Source organism: Fringilla coelebs (assembly GCF_963513975.1).
Source record: "Fringilla coelebs genome assembly, chromosome: 2".
NCBI lineage: Eukaryota > Metazoa > Chordata > Aves > Passeriformes > Fringillidae > Fringilla > Fringilla coelebs.
The window spans coordinates 88,521,246-88,540,284 of NC_140029.1; the positions used below are offsets into that span (position 1 = coordinate 88,521,246).

At 38.4% G+C, this 19,039-nt stretch overlaps 1 protein-coding gene across 1 annotated transcript in view; it reads left to right on the top strand.

Moving 5' to 3' along the window:
• CRACR2A (calcium release activated channel regulator 2A) overlaps positions 1–17,983 on the top strand; it is a gene marked incomplete at both ends in the record, with an annotated part of 41,971 nt that extends 23,988 nt beyond the window's left edge. The window contains 9 exons of the mRNA XM_084226712.1: positions 1,628–1,673; positions 2,478–2,569; positions 3,320–3,644; positions 7,396–7,528; positions 9,477–9,558; positions 10,464–10,578; positions 12,228–12,329; positions 16,919–16,995; positions 17,893–17,983. Of these exons, the coding sequence (XP_084082838.1) occupies positions 1,628–1,673; positions 2,478–2,569; positions 3,320–3,644; positions 7,396–7,528; positions 9,477–9,558; positions 10,464–10,578; positions 12,228–12,329; positions 16,919–16,995; positions 17,893–17,983 (1,063 nt within the window). The remainder of the gene's footprint in view (positions 1–1,627; positions 1,674–2,477; positions 2,570–3,319; positions 3,645–7,395; positions 7,529–9,476; positions 9,559–10,463; positions 10,579–12,227; positions 12,330–16,918; positions 16,996–17,892) is intronic.
• Positions 17,984–19,039: the final 1,056 nt, after the last annotated feature.

A 19,039-nucleotide genomic window follows, 5' to 3' on the forward strand; every position in this document is an offset into this window, starting at 1 on the left:
CCTGTGTGAGGGAACTCACTCTCACTCACTGGAGTGAGAAAACTGTGAGGAGGAAGGAGCCACAGAGAGAAGCTGTTATGGACTGACCACAAGCCCCACTATTCCCCATCCCCTTGTGCCACTCAGGAGTTAAGGAGGTTAAGGAGGGCTAAGGGTGTAGGAGTGAAGTTGAGCCTGAGAAGAAAGGGGATTGTGGAGAAGGTGATTTTAGTTTTGTCTCTATTTCTCATCATCCCACAGTTGAGTGTTTCATCTGTAATGGGTAGCTGGTAAGTAACCTTCTTGTTTTTATCTTGGGCCAGAAGCTTTTCCATGTTATTATCTTTCCTTATTGTGTTGAGGAAGGAGAGTGAGAGAGTGGCTGGGTGTACGTCTGGCAGCCAGTCAATGTCAACTGCCACAGGATAATGACACAAAAATAGCAAAAATGGTTACAAAAGACTCTTATATGGTTGGTTTTTGAATAGAGTAGAGGGCAGCACACCGGAAAGATATGCTTTGTTTTGACAATTCATACTGTAGGACAATCTCCTTTCCAAAAGTCAAATGTAAAACAGAGCAGCACTGAACAGCTCTAATTCTGAGGTAGAAGCCTGGCTGCAGGAGCTTGCTGAAAGGCTCTGTTGCATCTCAAGTGCTGGGAGTTGAGCCAAAATGAAGATTATTTCCCCAAAATATTTGTAAAATGATTCCAAAATGTACATAGCTAACATTCCTTTATTGATAGACTTCAAGTTTGGAGCTGTGTTCAGCCACCTGTAGCCCTCTTTTCAATGTGAGGCAGCGTTGGGTTTTGTTTGCTCAGTGGTCAGTCAGCGTGGGCTGGAGGTTGCTCCTTCCTCTAGGCCTTCACTGGCTGCATTTCCTTCAGGAGGCCTCATTTTAGAGTTGCCTAAAAATGTCACAGGCTTAAGGAAAGGCTCTTATTTTGCAGCATGTGTTTTCCATAGGCCACTCTGTGATCTTGCTTGCTGCAAGTTTTGGGGACATAGATAGAAACATCTGGCAAGAGAGGTTTTTTTCATTCACCCTGTCTGCTCAGTCTCTCCTGTGGCCAGGCCAGCAACAGATGGAGACAATAGATGATGTACTAAGCAGGTGTGCTGTCAGATCTGATCAGAGCTTGCTGATTGCCTGGAGTATCTGTTTCTTGACACTTTCATTGTTTCTGCACAAAGGATGGAAGATGGATGTTTTCCTAGGGTGACTTTTCTGTGGCAGCCGCAATTGCCACAATAATTGGCTTTCACAGCTGTCAGCAGATGAGCAAGAGATGGTGTTCATTGCACCCTCTCCACATTAAGAGGTCATCTTTACTGTGAAAATCATTAAACATTCTAATTTATGGTATGTGAAGGCATATTGACCAAACTGATTTCTATGTGTTAAGGCATTTGTTTAGATAAAATACAGGAAGAGATCCAGATCCCATCTGGCTTTAATCAGCATAGCCCTGCTGGAGAATCAATAGCCCAGACAAGGAAGTGGCTGAGGTGAGAATATAAATAAAGGGTGATGAAAGATTTGCACTGCCAACTGTCCAGTCTGTCTGTTAGTGTGGAGTAGAAAAGTCAGCAGTTCTAAATATTTGGCTTCAGTGTTTCTTTTGTTTGTGTTTTCTTTGCAGAGAGAGGAACAAACATCTCAAGGATGAACGTGATATATTTTTGCAGGTAACCAACTATAATTTTCAAACCCAGTGTTGAGCAGACACATATGAGAACAGCTTCAAAAGAAGGGGAGCAGAAGGCTGTGCAGGAGATGGACTTTCATGCCACTTAAATTTTACCCTATTCTTAATTTGCATTTTCTTTTCTCACTTGAAAATAAGATTTTTTAAATTTACTAAACAATTTTAAGAGCTACATGTTGAGAATTATAAAGTGAGAGCTATATGAAGAGAGATGAATGTATTTTAGAAGAAACACAGGATGAAATCATGAAAGGATGAAATAACCTAAAAATCAAACAATTAGATGTGTTAATTTATCCAGTCAAGAGTCGGTAATGTCCTGGCACGTTTATACAACAGTACAATAACTGGTGTACCTGAATCAGTAGCTGAGTATCTCAGTACCTGAGGCTGTGGTAAGAGCAGATCCTATTACCTTTTTAAGCAGCAGCAAAGAATGGACTCCAGAGATGTTCTAGAAGGACCCTGGTGTAAGGAGACTAAGGCCACTTAGTTTATATTTGCTTGTGTTCTTAGTCCTACAAGAAGCTGCTTGTGTAAAAACAATACCCATTTACTTTATTTTCATGACATTGTGCTGTTGTATTTACAAAGCAGATTAATTTTTGTAGGATCCCTGTTTTGATTATTTATCAATTGGAATTCTGCAGCATTTATACCACTAGGATTTTCTTCTACATTTTTTTCTTTCATTTGCATTGCATTATAAGTACTTGGAATGAGGGTAGTAAGCCATAAGGAGCACCAGAAGCTAATCAGTAAGAAGTATTCTGTATTTCTGCAGAAATGCAAAACAACTGTTCCAAAAGCCAGCTGGAAGCAGAGATCAGGGTCCATCATTGGGAAATACATAGAGGGCAAGATGTTGCCAAGCAGGTAAGAACTTTTTTTCATGTGTTCCCTGTTTGAGTATGATGAGGCTTAGAGAAAGAAGATGTGGAATGCTTCCTTTCTGATACTTTTGAACTTTTCAAAGAGTGTATTTCTTAAGTGTCTGTCACTAAAAGATTACTGTACTCATTAAGAAATTTGAAAAGGGAGAGCCAAATTTTAACATAAAACAAGTGTGCTGTCTGCAAAGGCAAGAGTTTTTCCCCACTGTGGATGGCTGTAGGCTGGGAGACACAAAATCTTGTCCACGAGTCTATGTTAATGTGGTACAATTCTGTCTCCACTTGGACTTTTTTTATCAATATTAAGCAAACCCATGTCCATCCTATCTACTAAAGAGAGAATCAGATTGCACATAGAAAGGATCTCTCTTGGGGCTTTCTTTTATTCCTCCAGAATAAGAGTGAAGGTGGGAAAGGAGAAAATGACAGCAGAGAAGTTTACTTATGCTCTTCTATGAGATGAGAATTGATGTTAATCTAATATTTTCCATTCTGGTTCTGGTTTCTCCTGTAAGTTATTAGCTTTCCCCATGATGCTTACAATTATCAATATATATACATATACACATGGTATGATGAGCTGACTTTTCAGCAGACACTGGAATGACTCTCCTCTGCCTGCTGTGACTAATCAAAACCATGGGAGATTAAATTCAGTTATTCAGATTAAATTCAGAATAAAATTGCAGGTCCATTATATTTCTGTGATGTACTTTCTTCTTTCTCTGTCTAGCCACTCATTTGAAGAAGATGATATTTTCAGTAATTCAAAGAGAAGGAATTCTGCTGGACTGAATGGAGTTCTCTCTGAAGAGCTTGATGCTGGAGTTACTGGAGGAATGCCTAAAACATCACATCTCCAAAGAATAATATCAATTGAAGAAGATCACCTACCACAGCTTCTTGACAGGCTGGTTGATAAGCAGCTGAGCAGATGGACTGGAGAAGACGAAAATACTTTTGAGACAGAAATGAATAACAAATCCAGAGAACAATCAATGGAACATTCATCATCATCTTCTAGAGAGCAGCCTGTAGGGAAGGAAACACTGTCAAATGTAAGAGGACAAAGGAGATCTCACCTTGAATAGAGTGTGAAGTTCTGGGCCCTATGATTTAAGGAGAATGTGAAGGTCCTTCGATGCATCCAGAGGAGGGCCACAAAGCTGGTGGGAGGGCTGGAAAGTGTGTCCTCTGAGAGTGGCTGAGGGCTCTGGGTTTGTCCAGTTTGCAAAAACAGGCTGAGGGACAGCTCCTGTACTCTCTGCAGCTTCCTGAGGAGGGGAAGGGGAGAGGGAGGTGCTGATCCCTTCTCCCTGGGATCCAGCAATAGGATGTGTGGGAATAGTTCAAAGCTGCCTCAGGGGAGGTACAGGCTTGACATTAGGAAGCATTTCTTTAGTGTGAGGGTGGTCAGACACAGGAATGGGCTTCCTAGGAAGGTGGTCCATGCCACAAGTCTGTCAGTGTTTAAGATACTTTTTGATAATGCCCTTCTTAACATGCTTTAACTTTGGTCAGCCCTGAAGTGGTCAGGGAGTTGGACTAGGTGGGTCCCATCCACCTGGAACTCTTCTGTTCTATTCTATTCTGAAGGACCTTGGATGCCGTGAAGGGGTGTCGTAGGTTAATGTGTTATTCCTAGAATCTAAAATTATTTGGTTTTCTGTTTTTAAGTTGAAGCATGACAAATTAAGCCCTTGCATGAAGTGGGGGATGAAAATGTATTGCAGACAAGTGCTGAAGGTGCAAAGAAGGGAAACTCAGCCTAAAGGAGTGGTAACTGCAGACAATGTGTGCATAGATTTACATTTGAAGGACTGTTTAGGGAAAGTGTAGTTAAACCTTGTAACAGAGGATACAAGAAGATCCAGTAGGAGGCAGAAATTGTCTTAAAAAAGAAGCAAGTGTTTTTTTAAAAAATGGTTTGTTTGGCTTTGGTTTTTTTTTTGCCACAAGGTGATAGTTCTCATATTCTGATACTTTTTAGTCAGCTTTGGTAGCTGTTACATTATCTGAGAAATAATGAGGGGATTATCATGACTTTTTAATTATTATTGAAAATAGTTTTATTTAGCAAATGGAAATCCTGTATTTTTTCAGCTCTAGCTTGTATATGTGTGCTAGCAATGAATTCACCATTCAGTAATAATCCTTAAAACAGTCTGCTGGAAGGTACATTTCTTTGGAGTCTAAAGTTCTTTTTGCACTGCTATTGCTTCAGAGCTAGCTGTGCTTGTTTTCCAATTTTAGAATCATTGTTAAGGATTACTCATTTTTAGATTCTTGAAGCACATATTAAAAAGATTAAAGTATAGGAAAAAATGGTTTGCTTGGTCATAATTATATGGTTCTTTTAGAAGAAGCAAGCATGTCTTAAAAATTATGATAGAATTATGCCATGGTTACATAATGATTTCTAAGTGGTACCTTTTAATAAATCATTGAGGGTACAGAAAAGAGCTTCATATTTTGAAATTTTTTGATTCAGTGCATGCTTTTTGCTTGCTGTATGACTTATCTTGTGTCACATTTTCAAAACATGGCATCACTGGACGTTAGGATGACAAAAGCCAGGTAGGTCATCCTATCCAGCCTGAAGGAATATCTTCAATACCTGAAGGAACCCTAATGGAAATTAAAGCAGGATTTTCTGTTCAAAACTTCTGCATGAGATTCGTTTTCAATATGGAATATGAACCATTATGTTTATACCTGTAATCTCCCACATCTGTGTTAAGTTGTTCAAAAGCTAGGTGTGTTACTTCACCTGGCTACTTTTTATATAGAGACTACTCAAAAGACACATCTAGGGAAGACTTTTTCAGACTGCATTGTAAACTAAAATAAATTATCATCCTACTGCTATTCTATTTTCCCATCAGCACTTTGTTGAAGCAGACTATGTAGTAGCTTATCCCCTAGCATACTGTTCACATGCAGATTTATAATCAAGTTTAATTATTAAGGTTATTTTCATGACTGGACTTGATACATCTCAGTGAAAAATGACTTCTTATGTTCTTGTCTTGGGAGCTGAGCTGAATACCTCTGGGGTCTTTGAGTCTTAGTGCTACTGGAGTGTGTATGACCACCTGGGACAAAGTATTTCAGGTCATGTAGTCCATATATTTAGCTATGGTTCTCAGAAGCACTGTGATAATACTGCCAAGCTGGTGATTGTATGTTGGCTTGTTTTATTTCCCAGAGCACACAGACTAATAAGCTGGGAATGGTTTTCATCAGGACTGAGAATGTGCTTTGTATAAATGTATGTGTGCTACTAGTAGCCTATAGTTGCTGTGGGGTTTGAAATTTTAATAGAAAAGGAAAATAAGAAACCCCTCTATGATTGTGGTGGACTATAAGCCCAGCTCATGAAAGAGACGTGTATTTTTGTCTCCAGAATTTACAGCATGAATGATATTTTTTTTCACACAAAGGGAGACAGCAGCTCAAGCCTTTGTTGTTTGGGGTCTTTTCCTCATCAAGAGCAGCTCTCTATTTCTTCTTCTTTCTCTAAGACTCCTGTATATTTGTAGAAAATGCTTCCAAATGTAGACTTCAATGTTTCATTCAAAGGACTGTTGGGCAGTGAATTCAGTTCTGATGTCTTCATGAAGACATGGATCTTGCACATCAAAGGACTGGCAGAGGGCCTTCCCCTCCTTCCCCTCCTTCCCCTCCTTCCCCTCCTTCCCCTCCTTCCCCTCCTTCCCCTCCTTCCCCTCCTTCCCCTCCTTCCCCTCCTTCCCCTCCTTCCCCTCCTTCCCCTCCTTCCCCTCCTTCCCCTCCTTCCCCTCCTTCCCCTCCTTCCCCTCCTTCCCCTCCTTCCCCTCCTTCCCCTCCTTCCCCTCCTTCCCCTCCTTCCCCTCCTTCCCCTCCTTCCCCTCCTTCCCCTCCTTCCCCTCCTTCCCCTCCTTCCCACCCACACCTTAACAAACTTATGCCAGGACCATCCATGATCTTTCTCTCTTTCTGCAGCATTGAAAGCAAACTTTCTATTTCCCTCTTCCTTCAGCTTTACATAAAATAGAAGAGACCAGCAAGGCCCCCCCCTGCAAACCAGCTGGTGCTACAAGTGCTTCCCTAAGCAACTCCTGATTTACATACAAAAGAATGATGGCCTACTTGATAGAGGATATAAATATTCTGTCCAGCATCCACTTAGCTTTGCCTGCAGTAAACAGAACCTGGATAAGCAGAACAAATTGTTGTTCCTTCTGCTTAAAAAGTGAAATGACAGAAACATAGCCAAATGTTTACAGCCTGATCAACTGGTCTAATTCTCTATCTGTGTCTTTCCTCCATGCTTCTGCCTGTAATGTTAAACAGATGTAGAAATGCAGTAATTGGATGGAAGTTCTTGGCTCTGTGATAGTAGCAGAGAGAAGAATCTGGTAGCATAAGCCAAAAAAAAGGACTTTGCTTCTGTTATCTAGATGAGGATGTGCTGCTTCCTTTGTGTCACTGGTATAGAATGAAGCTCCTGAGCAGAGCTGTGTGAAGCTTTATAAATTTTGATTTGTGGCCATGAACATAAACTGTTTTATTTTGTTAGTTTCATGTAAAGATTCATATTCAGTACACTTCCAGAGCTCAGTGCAAATCGCTGCACTTTGGATGATCTGGAATGATGCATGGCAAACATCTGAAATGCTGAGTTATTTTAAGAAACAGAATATTGCTTCATGAGTAATGAAGAATATGATAGGATAAAATCTATTATTTTCCCCATATCAGCCTTTAACTGGAGAGGCAACAGGATTTATAGAACAGTTGGAGGCTAATTTTTGCTCTTACTTGAAGGAGGAGAGAATAAACTCTGTTCCAGAGCGCTTATTCAAGATCGTTTTTGTGGGCAATTCGAGTGTTGGAAAGACTTCATTCTTAAGAAGATTTTGTGAAGATCGTTTTTTCCCAGGCACAGCTGCTACTGTAGGTAAGTTTAACAATATAACTATTGTTATTTTTGTTCTGACAGTACCTAAGAGCTTCTGCTGAGATCAGGCCTTGTATTGTAAAACAGAAACATACAGATGTTGTAAAAGTAGGACATGCAAAGTAAGATCTCCTAAACTGGAAAGCACATAATTAATGGAGAAGTTTCAGAGTAGGTTTTGTACTGAAATCCTGGCCAGCAGTGAGATAAATCAGAAAAAAATCTACTGATTTCTGTGAAGCTAGAATTTCCTTGTAGATCTTACAGTTCTGAAACAGATACCCTGTCCTCTCGACTGCACTGTGCTAACAATCCCACCTTCATATCTCATTGCTATCCCTCTAAGTAATTTGATTTTGTTTTAGAAAGTAGAATATCTGAATCACCTATTTGAAGATGGAGCATTATACTAATCACCAAAAAAATATGTCAGACCAGTGTTTCGAAAGCCAAAATTTTCAAAGCCTACCTTCTTAGCTTGCCTAAAGTTGTAGACCAAGCTTTCGAAAGTCAGACCCAAAATCAAGGTACAAGAACTCAAGTATAGGTTATTGCAATGCAACTGGGTTAAATGACCAGATTCTTTATGCTTAGCCTGTATTGAAACCTTACTTCTTCTGCAGCATATATGAAATGTGACTTAGCTACTTCAAGCTGAGCTTATTGATGTCCTAGTTTTTCACTGTCTGTACCTTCATTAACTGGAATGGGGGCTGGCTGCAATTGTCTGTTCATGTATCCTATAGACCTAAAGGCTGTGTCCTGTCCATGTTGTCCTGTAATTGGCTGATACACTTCTCTACACTCTGAGGTCTTACACAGTGTGTGCAATTTTCCAGAGGAAAAACACAGGAATGAGTCTGAACTCTTTCCTTTTTGGCTGGCCATCCAGGGTTCTTGCAAAGAAAATGGCAAGAAGACATTTGTCATAGCTTTGATTTAGTGTTCACATCAATGAGTTTCACAGGTGTAGGCTATGGCTGGCAAGGCACAGACAATGGAAAAGTCAAGTGAACAATATGGAGAGGAGTGTTTTCAATGAATTTCTACAGAGTAGTTCAGACTTCTTCCCTTGAATACAAGCAATAGATATATCATCCATACAGGTTTTTTAATTGACTATTGAAGGAATCTAAGATGCTTCTCCATTGATACCACTGGTAAAAATCCCATTTTTATGGAAAATGGCCCCAAAGATACTGTTGCTGACCTACTGAGATCCCTTCTAACCCGAATTATTCAATGATTCCGTGATTTTATGATACAGTTCAATGTGATACAAAAAAAAGGTAGGTTGTCATTAGGAGGAGGTAGTGACTGATTAACATTTTGAACTCTAATTATTGTTATAAATATCCAGAAAATACATACGTCTTCAGAGGTCAGAGGAATTGGGAGAGGATTAATATAAAAGTTTAAATAAATGAATTTTCATGTCCACTAACCTCAGGGAAGTGAGCTTATCTTCTATGTTATAAATAGGAGAAGATGTTCTCCACATGTTCAGTCCACCTATCTTTAGCATTTATCTTAGGTTCCCCTGTTCCCTGTGCCATGCCTTTGTTTTTCCACTAATTGCAGAAGGCTCCCATGTGGTTAGCTCAGACTAAACTAACACATTTCACATAACTGATGTCATACAGTCAATTCCAGGTAAAATGGCTGTGGACTGTCAGATGGACCATTGACTCATGTTCTGTGATTTGGAAAGTGACTTACCTTGCATATTTTACAAAACTGAACTACACTTCTACCATTCAGTATTTTATTGCTGGGGGACTTGAAGCAAATAAAAACTCTTGTCCTCTGATAGCTGGAGACTCTGGACATAATTTTTAATGCAGTGCCTGTCTTCTTACTTTCCTGGAATTGTTGCTATTTTCTGGATCCAGTTTTCGAAGATCAAACAGCTTGTAAAGAGACAGCTCACCTTGCCTTTCTGTTGCAGGTGTGGATTACAACGTGCGAACTGTCTCAGTAGATCACACCCAGGTAGCGCTGCAGCTCTGGGACACGGCTGGCCAGGAACGGTGAGGAAGGGTCTCCTATGGTTCAACCCTGGGAGTCAGCCCAGCTATGTAGCTGCTCCCTCCCTCCCCCATCTGCTGGGAAGGAGGAGGGAATTGGAGGGATGGAAGTGGCAAAACTCCTTGTTTGAAATAAAGACAGTATAATGAAATTTAACTCCATGCCAGTCAAAACCTGTACGCATTTTAAGGTCTCACTTCCTTGAATTGTCTGTTTGAAGATCATTAAGTGTGGACCTAATCCTTCTTCTTGGTAGAGGAACAAATATAGGAGCATTCCTAATAGAGCCAGTGGATTCACAGTTTAGCTCATTCCTTTGCAGCGCTAATTAAGCTCTGAAAAGTTTAGTGCCGCAGTTTCTTTCGGAGGAAGACTGATTTTAAAATGCACCTAGAATTATTTCTATATCAGAAAATACCTTAATGGATAAAAAAGAGGAGTTTGTTTTTTTTTTTTTTTACTAAAGCAATACCACTGTAGTAGAACTCGAGGTTTTTGTAAGATTTCAGTGGTCATTTCCTTCCCCATCTCCTTGCCTATTGTGTAATTTTCTGTTACTATTACTAAAAGCAAGGATGATAATGTCAATCTGCATTTTCTATATGAAGCTTTGGAAAAAGGTCTCCAAAAACCTAGCTAGCTTTAGAAGAGCACTTTGTGAGGGGGAAAGTTCTGCTCCAAGCTCAAAACGAATGAGATGAGAGAAGGTGAAATATGAAGCTAATTATCCTGCCTAATCCAGAATCAGTTAAAGGCAGGGGGAGCTTTTCCAAACACTTTCTTTTGAAAATTCCTTTTATTTAATTTTTTTCCCAAATAATTTATTTCCCTTTGCATGGAGGAATTACTATAAATTTTAACTTGTTATTTCTGTTGAAGAGAGCCGTAACCAGATTCTTACTTGTAGGTACCGAAGCATTACCAAGCAGTTTTTCAGAAAAGCTGATGGTGTCATTGTGATGTATGACATAACAGCAAAAGACACATTCACAGCTGTCAAGCAGTGGCTGATAAGCATTGAGGTAACTGGACACAACTTGAAATCCAAACCCTGGTGTCAATCTCTACCTTCTTCTGAACAAGGGCTGCTAGCAGGGTGAAACAGAGAGGACCATGTTTCTTGTGTTGTCACAGTTACATTTTTGCTTGTGAGTTTGATCTGCACTGTTGCCAGTGAAGTTGTTTTTCATTTCTATCTCTATGAAAAAAAAATTATAGTTCCAGGGTTTTAAGGACTTTGAGGGGTGGTAAAATCCCAGCATGGAGTCCTCTGATTTCTCATGAAGGGAGCTTTGCTGATGACCCCCATTGGATCACTGCTAGCACTGAGAGGTGTTTTGGATCAGTGATGGTGATCTGGTGATCACTGATGATCACTAACATTTGATAACCAAGTGTGTAGCTTGTGGAAAATAGAGTATATTAGGAACATAAGCCATAAACTTAGAACTATGTAATCCACAGTAGTGCTGTGAAACTGAACTTGTGAAAGACAGTTCAGTTTCCTGGGGATCATCCTTTCAACCACTTGAAAAGGAAATAATAGTCCATATCACTGAATGTCATCAATTAATTAAAAATTAAAACATACTAAGAGCATAAGCAATGGAATTTGCTTGTGGCCAGAACAAAGAGTAAAAATAAAACTGAGGCAGCTGCCACAAAGGGCTGACTTGTAGCAAGAACGAAGTGTGACTTCCTGTTTGCACACTGAAAAAGGGACAAATCAATATGCAAAGATAATTTAGTCTGATTTTACTGGGCATGTGCTCTAGTATAACACACTATTATTATAATATTATTTTATATTTCCTGAATAGCCAGGAGGTGGGTTTGGGAGTTCAGATTAGGACTCAGTCATTTAAATGCCTCCAAACAGTCATAGTTATTCCAGATACGAGTAGCCTTACTGAAGTACTATTAGCATGCATTTGGGAAAAACAGGCCCTTACTAATTATATGATCTTAATAAATAAGTGGCATGTTTTAATTCAGTATGGTAAAAGCTAGAGGAGCATTGCTGATTTTGATTCAGAAAAATTGAATGTTGTGGTCAAAACTTTTTTCCAAGCTCTAATAGTTCACTCTTCTTTACTAACTAATTTTTGTTTGCTGCAAACTGTTGCTAAGTTGGACATACTGCCAAGTCCTTTTACTGCTGTAGCATTCAGCCCACCTAATGAAAGCACTCACTGTGATAATTATAACCCTTTTCAGAATGGATTTTGATTTCTGTCTATTCTATGTATTTTTGGGGGCCTATTTTGTGTATTTCTTCACTATTTAGTGTAATTCATTTGGCATAATAGTACCCAGGTGTTGCCATTATTTTTCCTGGCCATGTAATTAGAAAAGCAGTGGCTGTAAACACATAATATCTGAGCCTGTGTAGCATGGTGGTTTTCTCTCTTCCATTTTAATATAAAGTCTAATGAGCTTCTGTGCTGTTATTTAAAAAAATCCCTTGTCAGTGTAATCTTAGCATTATGTCTTTTTCATGTCTTTTATCCAACTTCAATTCCTGACATGTTTGTAAGCAAAGTGGCACATACCTAGTTTGTGTGAAGTCTTAAATGTCTTGTTAGAGTGTGACATTTGTTAGCTTTTATCCTCTTCATCTGTGATCTTTTGAATTCAACACTTCAGTTGATATTTGCTGTTTATCCTGCAGGAGGCAACTGGGGAGAATGTGCCTGTTCTTTTGTTGGGTAACAAAACCGATAACGAAAAGGAGCGCGAGGTCCCGATGGGAATGGGAGACCATCTTGCAAAGGTACTGTGCTTTGGGAACTCCTTACAAGGCTTGAAGGTGAAGGTTTTAAAATGGAGTCTCAATGTGTCTAAATTCATAGGAATACAGATTAATCTTAGTCAGATAGGTATCTTTAAGGATTAGGAACCCCATCACACTCTTCAATTCAGCTTTCAGTGATGTAAATACTGATAATTATAGTACTTACAACATTGCCTAGATAAAGAGAACACCCTAAAACCAAAGCAATCAAATAAAAAACTCTTAACCAAACCAAAAAGTGAGTGGAGAAGAAAAATATTTAAGAATTCCCTCTCATTGTGTCTTGCCTCCCTTGTTCTCTCTTTTTCTCTATTTTTTCCCTTGCTGCTTATTTTCTCTCTCTTTTTTCCTCCCTTTTGCCTGTGAAAGGATTCTTAACATAGAGATAATTTGGGGACCTTTTCTCCCTCCTACCTCCTGTAAAACCAAAGAAGACCATCTGTTACTCCTGTGGTAGGAGTAGAAAACATGTTTACTTTTAGTAACTTTCCATCAAGGAGATAAAATAAGTAGAGTTAACAGTCTGCATCTACCAGAGCACTGGTGATCCATGGGCATAATTTAAGCAATCAAGGGACTGCAAATACCAGATACTTGTTTATATTCTTGTGTACCATGCCCATCAATTTTTCTTTTGAATCTCTTTATACAGTGCTTATAGTTTGAACATGAATGCCTGCAGAATATTCATTTATTTAGAAGTAAGTAATTGAAATATTGCTGAAATATTCACCGAATTGGTAGGAATGCACCTAAATTAAACAGTGTGCTGGATTTCACATATTTACCTTTTTTGCCTTTGAAAATAGATTTACTGCCAGTAATAAAAAAGGTATTTTCAAAATTTGAAGTGCAGATGAATTGTTCTTCCAGGAAAGGTTGCTGCTCCTGTCTGTAACTGAAAGAATTATGGCCAGATATCTTTTTATCTTATTTTGATTATTCACATAGCCTTTTGAAATTATACCTCCTTATTCAGGTTGGTGTCCACTATTTGGTTTTTGTCTGAGAAGATTATCAGCCTTGAACATTATCCCCCAAAGGATCTTCCTTTAGGAAATCAGCTTTATTTTCTTATGTGCGTGGAAATGCAGACAACTTTGAGACCCTGGAAACTAGGAGGGAGTCCAGGGTGTAACACTGAATCCTTCTGTGAAAAAACAAGTGACACATAAATGCTAAATGGACAGAGAGTAGGTGTCTTGCATGTCATCTTGCTCTAAAAAAACTCTACTAGTAAAACAAAGATGAATCACTCTAGTATATAGAGCTCACAGCCCACCAGGCTATTAATTCTAACATGTCATGCAAGAAAATAAAATGTTTTGCATAAGTAAAACAAAAAGTTGTCAAATAAGATGGTTATAATCAAATGAATGGATCTGAATGACTCACTTGAATGTTTGAATGTGCTGCCTGAGGTAGTTAAGAGAAGGAGTGATTAATGGCAATGGATTAGTTGAAAAGTAGCATAGATATAATTAAATTATAATAATTTGCTTGCTGAGCTAATAATAACCATGAATTTTAATGAAATATTAATTCTTGCTAAATGGCCATGTAATTCCTGTGAAACCACATACTACTGTCTCTGTTAGTGCATGCAGCTGAGTTACTTGTTTTGTGAATAATCCCATGAATTACTCACAAATGATCCCAAATACACTGGACTAGGTGCTGAGCTGATACTAATTTGGATAGCCTTATTTGGTGAAAACAAGCTCTTGTTGTGCAAAGAATCAGTTTAGCCTATTGATCCTGAAGTCCAGCAGTTTTAAGGAGTGTTTCAGTGTCTCCCAGGATGGGATTGGTTTTACCCAGTTTTTTCTAGAGTCAGAAAGGAACATGTACTTTCAGGGGCCATTTCAGCCCAGCTATATTAACCCTTACTTTACTTCAGTCCCACATCTTACAGGCACTGTACTGTACTGCAGCTTTGGTCAGAAACCCAGGGGCTTCCATTACAATGCCTTTGTCACATAACTTCTCTTCAAGGCGGGCAGCCCAATTAATTTTTAAAAGGTAGAGAGTTGTCATTTGAGAAGACTTGTAGTTCCAGTGTGTTTGTTATACCGCATGAAAAGGAAGAATGGAATGAGCACAGGGATTGTGGAAGTCCATTTGACTTGTTTTAGCAGAGGATACAGAAGGAACACTCCATATAACAAATTTCTCTTTAGCTTAGCTTGATCCAGTGACCAGAAGAGTTGATATGAGCGCAACAAGAGAGAGTATTCAGATCATATTGTGAGCGTCCAGGAACAGCCAATGTTCTGTTTGAGTACAGAAGTGTAAGCACTGCCAATTATTTAAATAAAATGCCTTATGATACAGGTGCTGCTCAGGCATGCTTATATCCACATGATTTTATTTTGGCCCTGCACATGCTTCCTGAGTGATCTTAAATGGGTCACTAAATCCCTCTCTATCACTGTTCTCCAACTATAAAATAAGATAATAATGCCTTGTCTGCCTTGGCTTTGCAGAGTTTATGCGCTTCATGGAATGAGGGCTATTTCTGTGTATTCGTACAGTGTCTACTTTGTCAACCTGTCAGTGCCATTCTTTCACAAATACTGCTAATGAGGCAGCTATTCTCAGAGTGATGGTACTTTACAGGACAGAAAATTGCCCATCTCCCTCTGGTAATACTTAATTTTCCTCCCTATTCTTTAGATGTCTGCTGATTTGTAGGTAAGTTTTTAAAATTAAGTAATTGTCAGTGGTCTCCAAGGTTCAGTAGCTGATTCCTGGATGGAGATAGATGGCATTTGCTGGCTTAATAATTATATGTATCCTTCCTGCTCCTAGTTTGTGTCCTTGTGTATTCTATCAATTAGTTTTCTCTTTGAATCAGGGAAATGGCATGTTGTATTGCCAGACTATTTCCCCTTTCAGACAAGAACCTTTTTGCTAGACTGAGAGAATTAAGCACTCATTGTCAATTGAGTTTAAATTGTTATCCTTCCATCTGAGCAATTTGCTGAAAAATCCATTCAGATTTATGCCAGAATAAATGAAATTATCACTGAGAGTTCTCCTCTGGTGACGCTTTGTTGTATGTGAGGACGATGTTGGAGTAGTATCACTTTCAGGTAGACTGACATGAAATACCTATAAACTGACCACAGTAGGTTTTCTATTAGAGTTCTGATCAGTTGAGCAGAAAAAAAGAGTGTAATCTTTATTTTAAGCTTCTGTTTGCATAGCTAGTAAGAAATTTGACTGGTCAAATTTTATCTTAAAACTTTTCTAAGAAAAGCAAGAGAATCATAGGGTTGCATTATTGTAAATGTTATATATGTTTTAAAAAGTTCATAAAATGTCTATTCAACACTAACATTGCTTGATTTCTTCCTTCTCTTCTTTTCTGTGCTTATCTGGTCATCAAGAAATTATTGTGTGTTGTTCAATCCTGTTTTTCACTGGAACAAACAATATAACCATTGACAACATATGCAAAACTGACATTGGGTCATTCTGAAGTACTTTTTTTAGAGCTGCTAAAATAAACTACTATATTTATGGAATTCTTTTCCCCCTTTTTGTCTCTGAAATTCCACGAAGATGACAAAAATTTCCAAAAGTTGTGCAATTCTGGAAGCATGGTATATAGGGGAAAAAAGCCCAAACCAAAACAGAAATACCTGATCATCTTAATGAAAGTTTTGAAAACTGAATTAAAAGTGTCTTGTGAAGGGTGGTTAAATAAGTGCAGTAACCACAGTTAATAACAAACAAATGCAGTTCTGCAGATGTGATTGTAATTTTCTAAGGTACTGACTTACCTGCTAGAATTTTAAGCTACTGCTATAAATAACAGTAAGACACAGAGACAAGTGGAAAGTGAAGAGAAATTTGAAATCTGGATGGGTAAAAGGACAGGTAGTAATACCGCAGAGGTAATGTAGGTGACCTTCATTGTAGTAGGTTGTGAAAGCAGACAGGTATCTATTTTGGAGGATAGTCTGTCATTCCCTTTCACACTTCTCTGCCATCAGACCTGCCAGGTCAGGCTCTTGTGCAGATGATCTCTTGCCTTTGTATTTATAAGACATCAGCTGAAGGGCTGAGAATCTCTTCCAAGACTTGATTATTTACCCACTGTTCCTAATTACAAAACTCCCAGGGAGTACAAAACTGAAAGATGCAGGCTGACTGCAAAGAAAGTGCAGAAAATTTTCACAAGTACAAAAAGATGAAAGAAGAGTTACTGGAATTCTCTTCACCTGTTTTGTCCAGCACTCAGTGATGTGGGAATTGCTTGATCATCACAAGGGAAGTTCACAAGGCTTAGTACCTTACAAGACCTGTTTTCATTTGAGCTCTTATATCAAAAGCTATTCTACAGAACAAATATCTGCTAAGAGAAGTATATAGCTGTTATTTGTGAGGCACACTTGGACTTCTTTTGTTACTCTTAATTGTTAGCTCTAGAATTAAAATCCTAAGATAATCTATTCCTCCTTCTTTAATTTCATATTTCAGTATATCTGTCTTTCTCTTTTTACAGCTGGAGTGAGAGATTGTGCAAAAGTAATTGAAATGGTCTTTCTCTCTGATTGTAGGATTACAATTTAATTTTCTATGAATGCAGTGCATATTCTGGGTACAATGTGGAAAAGTCCGTGCTTCATTTAGCTAGGTAAGAAGAAAACACCAATGAGTTTTATGTGCCTTGATTGCCCTGTAACTGATGTGAATTTGCTTTAATTAGTTTTATGTTATATTATATTTATATTAATTTTATATTTATTAGTTATAGGCACTCAGGGTGGTGAGTTGCTTTTAAACTGTTCTGTAGCCTGACCCTGTTGCTCTGACTGAGAGTTGCTCAGATTCATAAAGAGTTATGCTGGTGAAACTCTGTATAGATCCAGAAATTATTGCCAGGAAAGCTGAGGGCCTTGGCTGTTGTGATAATTCTTGCAAGAATTTCCTGAAGGTTTGCAGAAATATGCTTGAAAATGGCTGCTGCTGACTCCTTGCAGCAGGACATTGGGTATGCTTCCTTCTTCCCTCTGCTCATTACAGCTCAAATTCTGCCCACTGCCTGGGGGCTGGGAGACAGGAAGAAGTGGATTTTTGAAGTTATATAAAGGCTAGAGGTAAAGATACAGGAAAATATGGCCCCACTGAACTACTTACAGAGGTGAAGACCCTGGTAATGAGTTGGCAAATCTCTAATATTTTTGATGAAATCAGTGAAATTTTGTGAAAGTGTCAGTAATTGATAAATGTCTACGCAGCCAGATTTGTTTTAGTTTTGTTCCAGCCTTAAAAGTAAGAAATGAAAGTCACTGTTTTGAGTCTGTGTAATATGCAATAAATGTTAACAATCAGCACTAACTAAATGAACAAAGGCAGTTGTATGATGGGGCCACCATAATTTTACTTTTTTGCTTGTTTGTTACTTCACAAAGTGTTGTCATCTTCTGTTAAATCTCTGGACAATTTTATACTCTTGGGAAAATGTTTTTTGTTCAATCTCTTGTGGGTTTTATTGACTTTTTTCCTCACAAGTATTCTTTCTTTGCTCCAGGATTTTAAAAGAACATGAAGATAAAGTGAAAGAGAAAACCATCGAACTTCAATCTGATACAAATAAAAAGTCATGCTGTATGAGGCAATAAAATGCTGAGGCATGTTTAGACAAATCATACATTTGTAAAACACTACCTGGCACTATCAAATTTGCTTTTATCTTCCAAATATTTCTTCTGCTGTGTTTTGACTGTAGGTGTAAGGGAAAGTTAACATCTTTATATGATCTGATCTTGCTTTTCTAAATATTGTCTTTAGTTAATTGACAGTGTATTTGGGGCAGTAACAGTCTTTCTGTTTGATGCCTAACACCACTGAATCCTGCTTTGTCATCAGGCTTGTAGAAGCTCCCACATTATTAATAAGAAGGAATAATTTTATGGGAAGAAAACAATTTTGAATATGAAGTAAATTCCTACTTGTGTGAATAACCCATCCTCTGAATACTGTTTATTTCATTTCTGTTCAGACCCTTAGATCCTGATTTTGTGCTAAGCTCTCTTTACAGTTTTTTTTTTAAATTGCCATAGGTGGAGTTGTTTGTAGTTCAAAACATGTTAAGGCTGACTGAACAGCTCTGTCACAGCAGGTGACATAGAAAATTTTGGAGGTAAAATTTTCAGAAACAGCAGATCTTATTTTGAGGAAGGTTTTGAAAAACTTAACTTTCATTTTTAATGAGTGAAAAATCTCACCGAAATTCAGTGAGATATTGCTCTTCTAGCAATGCTAAGAAAAAATTCCTCCTCATGTAACTAAACACATGACTGCTTTTTCAAAAGCAGCTGTCACACAACATTCCTCCAGGGTCTAATAGCACTGAGACACAGTTTACCCATGGGGATGCATTTTAGAAAATCATGGCCCATCCTGGATCATAAGAAACACAGATGTCAATTATCTTTGGAAGCTTTTGTGGAATATAAATGGAAATAAGAAACTTGAGAGCGCGTCACCCAGCCACCACATGATCAACAATTATTCCTGGTGGGATATGTCTTCACTGCATCCAGCTCTTGTGGTAAGCATTTAAGAACAAATATTCACAATGGTGAGCTTGTTGGAAAAGTGGAGCCCAAGGCATAATTTATTTCATTAAAATACCACACAAGATGGTAATTTCATGATATATAACTGTTACAGAC